This window comes from Falco biarmicus, chromosome Z (assembly GCF_023638135.1).
Source record: "Falco biarmicus isolate bFalBia1 chromosome Z, bFalBia1.pri, whole genome shotgun sequence".
NCBI lineage: Eukaryota > Metazoa > Chordata > Aves > Falconiformes > Falconidae > Falco > Falco biarmicus.
The window spans coordinates 4,221,830-4,234,271 of record NC_079311.1 but is presented as its reverse complement, the minus strand read 5'-3'; the positions used below and the strand labels follow the sequence as shown (position 1 = coordinate 4,234,271).

Below are 12,442 nucleotides of genomic sequence, written 5' to 3'. Positions count from 1 at the left end.
AACCTGTTAACACCAACCAGCACCCCCCCAAGCTTTCCATCTAAAGACTTCTATTTCATTCAAGTTTCATTTCAGTCCTACAGTTTCTCTCAGCCTCAAAAGACATTCTTAGTTTTACCATTTTTATGCTGACTCTGCCTTTTAATACTTTATGCCCCATCTCTGTCAGATTTGTAAGGCTGCATTACTTCCTTCATGTACATTATTTGTAGAGATTAAATCAAGGTCAGTTTCACAGAGACTTCACTAAATTTAGATCCTTCTTCTGTCTTGTTAGTTACTGTTCAGTAGTTACCAATTTCTGACCACCTCCTTGCAGTTCTCCACATCACAAAACTTCCTGCCAGAAAAAGCTCTTTGCAAATATGTATCAACTATGATACTGGATGCACCTTTAAGATAATGAAACAAGAGCTGGAACAAACTTGAAGCCAAGTTAAGTGTTCTGCATCCAATGTGCATGAAATTGTTGTGTACTCTACTAGAAAAAGGGAAGGAGGGGGTTTTATTTCTTTTATATCCCTACTCCTTTTTCTAAGAGGCAGTACAATGCGTTTAAACACATCCAAGTAAGTGTAATGAAGAATAATTCTGCTTTTCTCATTCGACTGTTCCAAAACCCCTTACAAACAGCATGTGGAAAACTGAACCATGCTGCACTTCAAGAGTAGGAGCCAGCCAACTAATGTGGAAAGTCACTACCACAGGCACTCCTCAGTACACCAGCTGTGCCAACCTGTTAACTTTGGGACCTGCACACACCTCCAAAAAATGCTGTCAAAACACTTTCAGCAAAGTCTACACCAGCTCTGGCCTAGACCAAAACAGATCAGCCAAAAACCTCCTAACACCTTAACAAAAAGACTATGCAGAGATGAAAGAGCAAGATAAGCATACAGTCAAGAATGCATACATTTAAATAACTTCACTAAGGAAAGAAAGGTTCTAGAAGTTTCAATTGCTGTAACAAACAATGACATAAGCTTTAAAGGAGACAGAGATGTGACGACAGCATAATAGCCAACATAGCCAAAAGATTTCTTTCAATCCTACCTGATATACATTTACTGAAGAGTGCCTATCTCATTTTTGTGAGAACCACCAATAAGCAGGTGAAATACAGCTAAACTGGCTGAAAAATAGCTCTTGGAACAGCTTGCATTTTCTTACTGAAGGATCAGCTTAGGAAATGAATTCTGGAACTCATTAAAGTTTTTAGCAAGAAACTTCCCATTTTTAAATGCTGTCTACTTGTGCCCTCAGGGTCAAAAATAGGCTTTTTTCTGTTTGAACTAGAAAGTAACTACTACAGAAACAATGTTAATACTCCTACACAGATCAGCAGACACTCTTTGGCAATAATTAAGGCATTTCTAAGATGATATTCATCTTGTCTGCCATTAACCTCATTAAATGTAACATGGGCTCCCTCACCTTCCCCCCCTCCTCGCACCTCACCATCTCTAAGGATGCACAGATTTTTGTTTTGTGCTCCACTCTCACCTCCCCTTCAAGCTGGAATGCCTCTCTAGAGAGCTGCATCGCAGCCATGGATAAGTAACTGCTTCTGTAACAACAAACCGTGACAGTTATACACTAGAAATCAAAGATGGGTACAATGCTTGAATTAAAAGATGTCCAGTACTTCCCACATGCACTAGGAACAATTCACATCACGCTGTTGGATTTGTTGTGTGAGAACTGTGTGGACAACTAAGAAAAAAAACCTGTTTCTAGTCTTGAATATAGAACAAGACAACTGCTACAGAGGTTCGGTAATATCCTGCTTTTGGAGGAATAAAGATATTTCTCCAGCATCCCTTTTATTGCAAAGGAGTAGAAAGAACAAAAAAAATAAAAAAAATCTCTTCCCAGATGCTTAGAAAGCACAAAAATCTATGCAAGCAAAAATCTGAGGAAAAGGTGTTTTTGAACTCAGTAATGCCAGCAATTCCTTAATCTTCCACATTAAGCAAGTATTCAAGGTTGAATCCTGTAATGTCTCCAGTGTTACTCTACTAATAGATGGCAATATAAAAAATGGAATGGATTTATGGTTACTCTTAAATTTGATATATAGAAAAAGATGATGCAATTTATTTATAATAACCATACAAAACCCAATGAGTAAGACACAGACAGAATATCCTTTTGTGCATCTCCTACTTGCAGGTGAACACTTACATACATACATGCAATTTTACAGAAAGCAAGAGGTGGACTTAAAATCATAAGTTAAAAAAAAAAAAGACCAAAATTTTAGAAAAACCTCTTACACAAATCTACACAGAATTGCCATGTTATTCCAACCTTTGATAAGGTTGGCTAAACATAGGTGGTTTCTGGAAACCACTCCAGAAAAGAAACCAGTGTACTCTACAAGGGGAATTTCCTAGAAGAAACCTTTGCCCAAATATCTCTGAGTAGATATTAATAAGAAAATAATCTGCCCACCCCTGCTGAACTAATGACAGTAATTCTTAACAGAACACTGTAATGTTTTAAATGTAGTTACATACTCAACTTCTTCAAATATAATTACACACAGCTAACATCTCAACACTAACATTACCTGGCAAGATACATACTGGATGGGTGGTCCACAAGGCAGGGAGGAAACTGGCCCACAGCTGCATTTGGAGTGTGGTGATCAGTGGTTTGTTACTCAGGCTGGCAGCCTCTCACAAACGGGGTCCCCCAGGGACCAATACTGGACCCCATGCTGTTCCACATCTTCATAAATGAGCTGGATGATGGGATTGAAAACTCCCCCACAAGATTGTTTACACCAAGTTGGGTGGCAAGGTGGACACGTCAGAAGGGTGAGCCATCTTACAGAGGGACCTCAGCAGGCTGGAAGAGTGGGCTAGCAAGAGCAGTACGAATTTTAACAGTTAAGACAAGTGCAAGGTCCTGCACCTGGGGTGACCAAAGAGCCTAGTCCCGGCTGGGTGGAATCTGTGTGGGGCTGGGGAGCAGCCCTGCTGAGAGGGACCTGGGAGCCCCAGCAAGATGAACCCGAATCAGCAGCATGTTGCTGCAGCAAGGGAGGCAAATCGGACCCTGGGCTGCATCCACAGGGGCGCTGCTACCAGAGACAGAGACATGATCATCCCACTCTACCCAGCTGTCAGGCTGTGCACGGAGTACAGTGTCCAGTTCTGCTCCCCACAATTCAAGAAAGGTGCAGACAGACTGGAAAGGAACCAGAGGATGGCCATGAGATGATCAAAGGGCTGGAGAACCTCCCCTGTGAGAAAAGATTGAGTTAGGCGTCTTCTCCCTGAAGAAGAGAGGGCTCAGGGGGACCTCATCATGGTATTGCAGTAGTTAAATGCTTTTTACAGCAACATCACTCACTGGAACAGCCTCCTCAGTGACAGAGAAAACCTCACTGGAGGTTTCCAAGATGCGATTGAACAGGCTGCTAGATAATCTCCACTGCACTCCCTTTCCCAACAAAAGGTCGGGCCAGATGATCTTCCAACGTCCCTCCCAACCTGGACTATTTTATGGTTCTATGATTCTGTATATTCCAACCCCGATGAAACTGTATACTTATGAAAGACCAATTAGCACTTGAGATTAACAAGTATTACTACTTCAGTTTAACAAAAAAGGAAACCCTAACAAAAGTAATTGATTTGGTATGAAGTTGGCCTGAGAAGCAGCTGAAAATACCCAAATTTGAAGATAAAGATGACTTTTTTATGTACTGATCATCATAACAGTCAGACTGCTAACATACAAGAACACTGGCTGGGTAAAATGAGCATCCTGGAGACCTCGACAGTCTGTTCCTGAAATACGACTGCAGCATTTAGCAACACTGGTTTACATACATTGTAATAAAAATATTTCTTAGAAGGAAAAGATAGATCTCTAAAGCAAAATCACTAAATATTTAAACAGCACTGTTAGCTACTTTAAAAATTTTCCTTTTTGTTAAAAAGGCAAATTCTTGAGCTTTTCCAGCAGAAATTATATCTGCCTACATAGAAAATAATGAAACATCCTGTTTACCAACCTAAGAATTTCTTGTACCTTCCTTCAGTCTTCCCTATTGGCTACTGTCTCTGATGTTATTCCTGCCTACCTCAAGTAACAATTTCCAGCAAATAGGTCCCGCAACACACTGATCCTCAACTATAAACAGTATGTTTATACATATACAGATTCATTTAAGCTGGAAGTGAACAACGGGGATCATCTAAGTTCAGCCTTCCCCCTGCCGCCCCACTCAAGCAGGGTCAGCTACAGCTGGCTGCTAAGGGCCATGCTCAGTTGGGTAATGAACATCTCCAATGATGGAGAGTCCTCAACCGCTCCAGGCAATATTGTCACTGTTCCACACACACACACCCCACCATAAAAAAGGCGTCTTTTTTTTTCATGTAGAATTTCAAGTTTTTTAGTTTGCTTCCATTGCCTCTTGCCCTGTCACTGGGCATCACTGAGCATAGCCTGACTCCCTGATTTTCATTCCCTCCCATTAGGTATTTATACATATAGACAAGACCCACCCGAGCCTCCTCTTCTCCACGCCGAATAGTCCCAGCTGTCTCAGCTGCCCCTTGTCCGACAGATGGTCCAGACCCTTCTTCATCTTGGTGGCCCTGCACCGGGCCCACTTCAGCAAGTCCATGTCTCTCTTGTGCTGGCGAGTCCAGCAATGGACACAGCACCCCAGATGTATCTGACCAGTGCTGAGCTGAGGGGAAGGACCACCTCCCTCGAGCTGCTGGCAATGCTCCTCCCAGTGCAGCCCAAGACGCTGTTAGCCTTCTTTGCCATGAGGGCGTATTGCTGGCTCTGTCCGGTAGGATGCCCAGAGTTGCTTTCCAGCTGCTCAGCCCCCAGCAGGCGCTTGGGGTTACTCCTCCCCTGTGCCAGAGCTTTGAATTTCCATTGTTGAACTTCACAAGATCCCTTGCAGTCCAGTTCTCCAGCCTGTCCAGGTCACTCCGGATGGCAGCACAGCCACCTGGTGTTTTAGCCACTCCTCTCAATCTTGCATTGTCTGTGAACTTGGGAAGGGTGCACTCTGTCCCAGCATCCAGGTCGTTAATCAAAATGTTAAACAGTACTGGCTGGCCCCTGGGTACACCCTGAGGAACACCACCAGCGACTTGCCTCCACCTGGACTTTGTGCTGCTGATCACCACCCTCTAGGCCTGGCCGTTCAGCTGGTTTTCAGTCTGCCTCGCTGTCCATTTATCTAAACTGTACGCTGTCAGCTTGTCTATGAGAAGGCTATGGGAGACTGTGTCAAAAGCCTTACTAAAATTGAGGTAAACTCTCCCCCTTTCTTCCTGAGCCAATGACCTCACTGCAGAAGGCTGTCAGGCTGGTTAAGCACAATTTCCCCCTCATAAATCCACGCTGATTACTCCCCATCACCTTCAACACAAAATACAATTTAAAGATAGACTCATGTAAAACTGAAATGTCTTCTGCTCTGGAGCGATAAAGCAGGTATTTTACATAAAAATAAAAAAGTACTAAAGACTGCCTGCATAAAAGTACATAAAACGGGACAAGCATATAAAACTTGTCAAGCACATTTTATTGGTACTGACCATACTCTGGAGGAACACAGAGGAATGAATAATTGTTTTACTGCAATACTTATATGCAGCACAAAGACAATGTTAAAACAATATGCCTTCTCTTCCCTCCTACTGTGCCTACCAGTGAGGCAAATACCATTATTTTGGGGGTGGGGGTGTTAAAGGAGAAAAAGATATGTGAGAAACTGGAAAAGTACTATAAGGAGCCCTAGAAATATATGGCTGGATCAACAGATGGGGTCCTACACTGAAGAGACCCATGTCTTCACTGGCAAACTTAGTGTTTCTCCTCACTCCCTGGCCACAAACATTACAAGAAAAGGTGAAGGAAGTATGGCACAGTTTCATGCTTCTCAATAGGGCAGGCCAGTAGACGAAGTGCTTAAATCCCACACTGAAGTTCTGGGAGTCAATATACAACACAAAGTAAAAACTAGATAAAGTGCAGGTCAAGAGACTCTATTCACTGTTTAAACAAAATGACATCATCTGATGTTAACTAGAAATATTGACTGAACTACTGAAAAGTCCTCCTCAAACTTTTTCTGGCATCAAATGCTGTTCCACTTCTGGTTTTCTTCAACTGAAGCTTTCATTTATATATGTACCTAACACAGTCCGTTTACTTACTGCTTCGCTTCCCATATATGGTTAGGTATGATTTTGCTCTGCTACTTTTAACCATTCGATTAAGAACAGCACTTCTACCACCACCCATTCGGCCACAACTAAAATCAGATTTACATTCAGGTCTATGTTGTCCAGTACACTACCCATCAGCTATAGAAAAACAAGGTGTTCATCTTCCACAGAGAACAGGAATTAATAATAAAATCCATTATCTAAAAAAGAAAAGTCTCCCTGCTAACCATATTAACTGCTGAACAGAAAAGAAACTGCCTATTTTAAAATCAAGTCACATTACATTTAATTTTTTGTTTATATAGTACCTAACTGAACATGCCAATATTATTTCCCCTCAGTTTTCAGTGCAACAGATCCATTCAACAGTATGGAAAAGGGCCTTCAGCCATTATTCAAACTGAAAAAATTCCTTTTCATGAGTAAGTGAAATAATTGCTGCAGAACCCCGGACCTACCACCTCTGACAGTCACATGAAGAAACTTCACATTACATTCAGGTAGGAAAATGTTCTACTTTCATGCAATCCATGCTTATTTAATATTTCTCTACCTATCTCTTTATCTTCAGCTCTTTTCTCACTATTACATTGCCTCAACAGGCATCGAGAGTGACTGTAAGAATATATCTGCTTTGGGTAAGATCTATTTCAACCAGACAGTATTTTGACAGCCTATTTGGGTTTGTATGGTTCATAGCTTTTGATTTCAACTTTTGATTTTGATTTCCATTTCAAACTGATAAACACGCTCAAAAAACACCATATGAAAATGACAGTTTTGCTGGAATATATTGGAACTGCTTCTGCCACCTTAATGCAATACTAGGATCAATAATAAATGTCTCAAATATGATTTTTAATCAAATACATAAACAACTGAACTATTCCACATCCAGCTGGTTACAACCAAGTTAAACAGCATTCATTCATTAAATTTGAAGCCATTTCCTTACACTGTTTCAGCCCCTGTCAGCAAGCTTTGCAAATGGGGTAGAAAGCACAGAAAAAAATGACCAACACAAACACAGGGTTGCCCACTTTATTCTCTAGCATCCTGTGCCTCCCACCTAGCATTAAGCTACTATATAAACATGCTACTGCTGTGCTCCTGAAAAACCACACACACACACACAGAACAGACAAGCCTTAAGTCAGTTTCACTCCAGATCAAAGACAAAAACGCACCCTACCCGGAGATTTTGAGTTTTTGAATACAGAGAACCTGATACATGCTAACAATCACCTCCCACTGCTAGAAAGTTAAAGAAAACAGGCTATGAGAAGACAAGTTCCCCTCTTCCTTAGGTATGTGGAAAAGAAAAGAGGAAATAAAGTGTATTAGGTGCTTGCTAGCTAAGACGAACACATCCTGACTACCCTGAGCAAACTATATTTACAGCATCCTGATGGGAAGTGCAGAACTTGCATCTGCTTCACTTCCCATCTCTTCAGGTTAGTTACTGTGAAAGCCACAATGTTAACTATGCATTATTTCAAAACTTATTCATGTTTAAAACACACACACACACACACAAAAAGGTGTTTGTCTGCAACATCTTTATGGCCTAACACTTGCAAACCGGGAACTCACTAATTTTTTGTTTTGTGTTTGTTCTGGGGTTTTTTTAATTGGCAAAACAAGTTAGGAGACAAAAAAGTGATAAAGTGTCTAAGTTTACGCAGAAAGCTTCATCTTATTCTATACTTAAAAGCCTAATCTGACATTGGAGTATGAACTTGGAAACACTTGCAGCAACTTTTACCAGATATTTGTCTGGAGTCAGTAACCAACCATTCCGTAAATCCTGAAATGTGATGCATGTCCATGGGAAGGCAAAGAAGCCTAGTGAGTCGTTACTATTACGAAAGAAATAATTCCTTTTCATTCTTATACAGGAGAATAGTAAATTTCTATCACATAAAGCAAGGCCCGAAGTGACAAGCACTCTCAATTTCTGATGTACACGTAATATACTACAAGCAATTAAGACAAAGAAAGAAAACCATTTGACAGAGTTGTGGAATTACCCATCAAGCCAACCCTGCATGCCTCCTATAAAAAATGAATGAATTAGGAGGAAGTGGGAAAGGGTGGAGCTGGCAGTGATATTTAAACAAATGGAACAGCAGTTTTGTAATCACATTCAACTGGATAAATTTAATCACAAATTTAAATTAGAAGTTCAATTATTGCTCTTATATACTTATATTGGACCTTTCCTTATGTAAGATGATAGATAATATTGATCTTTGGTTTTGGTAATAAATCAAGAGTTCAACTCCGCAGAAGCAGATGGTATGACTGCAAAGAAAGGGCACTTCCAGAATAAAACAGCAGGACTGAAAGGATACAATTTACTACCGACATATGGCCAATGTAAATGACTTAATTGAAATGGTAAAAACCGATGCTGTATAAAATGAGAAACAAAAGGGGAAAAGGCTTCTAATTATTTTAACCAGCCATATTAATTCTTTCTTTTATGTTAAAGTCACACACCAAGGATAAAATTACAAAGAAAAAGCTTAAGTATAGAGAGGTAAGAACTTCCAAATCAGTTTTTTAAACGTATTTTATTTCTTGGATGTTTCTGTATTAAAGAATCTCCGAGAGAAGAACATTTAACTACAGAGCTACGCCCTGGTCCTACAAAAACTTTGATGTTCCCTTTGTTTGAATCAGGTAAGTAACCTTGTCAACCAAAACAAAATCAGGGCCTCTGCAGTCTTCCCTTGCATGTACTCCTTGGTACTCCTTGTCAGAAATCTAACATCTTCCTTCATGAAAAGTTAACCATCACCCTTGCACGTGACTTACAAAACAATGTTCTGACTGTAAAATCCACTCAGAATTTAGGTATGGTAGAAATTAGACAGCATGAAACAGGTAATTATTCACAAGTAAGTACCCCACTTTCCAAAAATACTTCTTACAAAGCTTGCTTTCTGGCTTTTTCCTCAGTTCTCTGAGCAACTCAGCCAGGTCTCAGCAGAAGCAGCAGTCTGATCTTTCAGAGAGAAAATCAGAAGAGCAGAATTCTGTACCTCACTGGCTTGGCATGCAACACTGAAGGAGTAGCTTCTCTTTTATGTGCTTCTATTTCCCTCCTTATCCTTTGTCAAACCTGCCTAATCCTATTTCTAGCTCATTAGGAAATTCTGCAAGTTTAAGACCATTCAAACACTGCCTTCACAAAACAAGGCCTTAACATTTACAAATTTCCACAAGTCCAGAAATTGAAAGAATAAAGGATTACTAGGAAACCTGTCAAGGTTAGAGAGATTAATTTAAAAGAAATCCTATAATGTTACATTTTATGTCCTCCTTACAATGGCAGTTGCTCCTGAAACCTTGGAAGCAGTGAAGCGAAATAGCACAGAAGGGAACTCTGTGACAGTGGAATTATGAGAGAATGTAAAAAAGAACCCAAATTCAGATGGGTTTTCAGATTAACTTTCTGACCTATCTCTTGAATACATCTGCCACCCTGTACCTCAAAACCCTAAATTATTGACTATACTCACTGTAACTTTAGAAACAACGTATTTCTAGATAGCGATGAAACCAATCAAAGCCTTTGAAGCAATTTGGTTTTTGGGAGAATACATTTACATGCTTGAGGACTATTTTCTGTTCTCATACAAGCTTGAGAGCGCTTTACGTAAACTGCAGGCTTTAAGGCTGTTTAGAGTACTCACTAAGTACATGAACTCTATATAACATTATCTGATCTTATATTTCACACAATATAAACACAGAACTGGTGTGCCTCTAGTGTAGGATTCTTTCTATTACCAAGCACTGCAGGAATCACGATTAGCCTAATGGATGGATAAGAGTAATAAAACCTAACAGTAGGTTTACAGATTTTGGGGGTTCCCCCCCCCCCTTGGTTGAGCAGCAAAGCAGTTAGACTTTATTTATAAAGATTGCCTCTCTGCTAACACTTTAAAATACAGGACTGATTTTTAATTCATTTTAAAGCCATGTTTCAGCTGCCTGAATTGAAGAAAAAGCCAAACACGTGTGCATCACTTTAGCTATGTTTGGGTATGGAATGGAAAAGCGAAGTATTACTGTGTTTTCTTTAGTATAAAGCAATGCAATGGAGAATGATGACATGGGATGGGAATTATGCCGTGGACAGCATTTTTGTTAGGTTTTATTCGAAAAAAAAAAAAAAAAATTGCTCTTCTAAGACAGAAGACGACAGCGCTACCGGAGATTGGAAAAGTCTCCCCAACAGGTAGTTAAACCACAACCGGAATAGCTCACTCTTCCTGGCAGCCTGCAGTATCGCTACGAAAACTTGTAAAAAACTAACCCGGCTGGTCCCCAGGAGCCGACCCCGGTACCACCTTCCACGGCGGGCAGCTTGGCTTGGCGCCCCCGCGGCCGGTGCCCGCCGCCCCCCCGGCCCCCCTCCCCCCGCACAGGGCAGGGCTGCCCGGCGGCCGCCGAGGGGGCTGCCCCCGGCCCCGCAGCGGGGCTCCCGGCGCGGGCGCTCTCCGGCGGAGCAGCCTTCCTGCTGGAGCGGAACCGGGTGGGGCGGGGGGGCGCAAAACTTCTGCGGGACTTCCACGGGAGCTCGCACACGCGCCTCGCCGGGGTGAGGCGGGGGCGCGGCGGCCCCGCTCCGCGGAGGCTGCGGGGGTGCGTGGGGGGGGAGCGGCCGGGTGTGGCGGGCCCCGCGGGGCGGCGGCTACTCACTGGTTGGTGGGGGGCGCGTTGAGCGGGATGGCCACCTCCTCCTCTTCGTACTCCGGCCCATCCAGCGAGTCGCCTTCGTCCACAGTCCCCAGCCCCCCGGACGAGGGGGGCGGCGGCGGCGGCGGCGGCAGCGGGGGGAAGGCGGCGGTACCGGAATCGGCGGCCCGGGCCGCCTCCGGTCCCTGCCCCGGGCCGGCCGCCGTGGCGGCGGCGGCCACCGGGGAGGCAGGCCCCGCGCCCAGCTCCAGGTGCCCCAGCACCGAGCACAATGCCGGGCCGCCCGGGGGGCCGGCGCCCAGGCTACCAGAACCGGCCGGGAAGGGGCCCTGCGGCCCCGGCCCCTTAGCCCGGCACACGGCGGGGTGGTGTCCCGGTTCCGCGCCGGCCGCGGCTCCCGCCGTCCCGGCTGAGGTAACCGAACCGCCCTCCTCACCTCCGGCCTCGGCCGCCATCATGTTGAGCCTCGCCCCCCTCCCCCCCCCGCCGGCCCCCCTCCGCCGGCCGCCGCCGCACGCCGGGGAGGTGGCGACAAAGGGGCCCCAGTCCCCCCCCACCCCCCCCGCCCCGCCCCGCCCCGCCCCGGCGGGGAGCGGAGCCGGGACGCGGGCAAAACTTCCCCGGCGGAGACGGGCTGGGAACAATAGCCGGCTGGGCGGGGGCTGGGCGCGCAGGGCAGCTCCGCAGGGCCCCGCCGCGGCTGCCTCGGCCCCCGCCGGCCGCCAGGGGAGCGGCTCCCGCGGCCCCGCGCTCTCACCCCGCCTCCCGCCGGCCGGCCCGGGAGCGCGCGGCAGCCAGACGGAGCGCGCCCCACCGCGCCTGCGCGCCGCAACCCCCCCGCCCCGCACGCGTGCGCGGGTGGGCGGCGGGGAGGGGAGGGGGGGCGTGAGGGACACCCCCCTCGGCCCGCGGGGGCGGGGGGAGGGGGAGAGAAATAAGAAGTGCGGCCACGCGGCGCGGGCGGCAGGTGCTGCGCGGACGTAGGGGGGGGGGGGCGGGCGGGCGCGCGCCCCGGCCGTGAGGAGGGGCTGTGCGGGGGCGCCCCGGCCGTGAGGAGGGGCTGTGCGGGGACGGTGCTGCGCTCCCCGGCCGATTGAGGGGGTGGGCGGCTGGTGCCCACCCTACGCCTCAGGTGGGGCCTTCCCGGAGCGGGACTCGGTGGGGTGACCCCCTACCCCCGCCCCGGCACGACCACCCCGCTCCGGGCCTGGGGGCAGCAACCCGCAGGGTGGGGAGGGGTCCCACCGCCTCTGGGCCTGGCGTGCCCGGCTGCGGGCCGGGGTCGGTTTTCTCCCAGTAGCCGGCTTGAAAAGGACCCTTTCCTTTACGTGTTACTGCAGAAACGGGGTATTACAGCCATCGGAATAAAAAGTCGTGTCCTACACTCTGCTAGGTACCCTTTATCTTGTAAGAGTTGCGCCTCCATTGCTACTAAAAAGGTATCTGCTCCTTCCTGAATTTGTACTTTTTTTCCTGAATTTGCATTTTTTTTCCCCTCTTCTTACTGAAGCCACAAGCGC

The 12,442-nt window shown here is 45.9% G+C and overlaps 1 protein-coding gene across 1 annotated transcript in view; it reads right to left on the bottom strand.

Annotated features, from left to right (window-relative positions):
• RASA1 (RAS p21 protein activator 1) overlaps positions 1-11,415 on the bottom strand; it is a 67,942-nt gene extending 56,527 nt beyond the window's left edge. Inside the window, exon 1 of the mRNA XM_056324095.1 lies at positions 10,926-11,415. Within this exon, the coding sequence (XP_056180070.1) occupies positions 10,926-11,380 (455 nt within the window). The 5' untranslated portion in view covers positions 11,381-11,415. The remainder of the gene's footprint in view (positions 1-10,925) is intronic.
• Between the last annotated feature and the right edge of the window lie 1,027 nt (positions 11,416-12,442).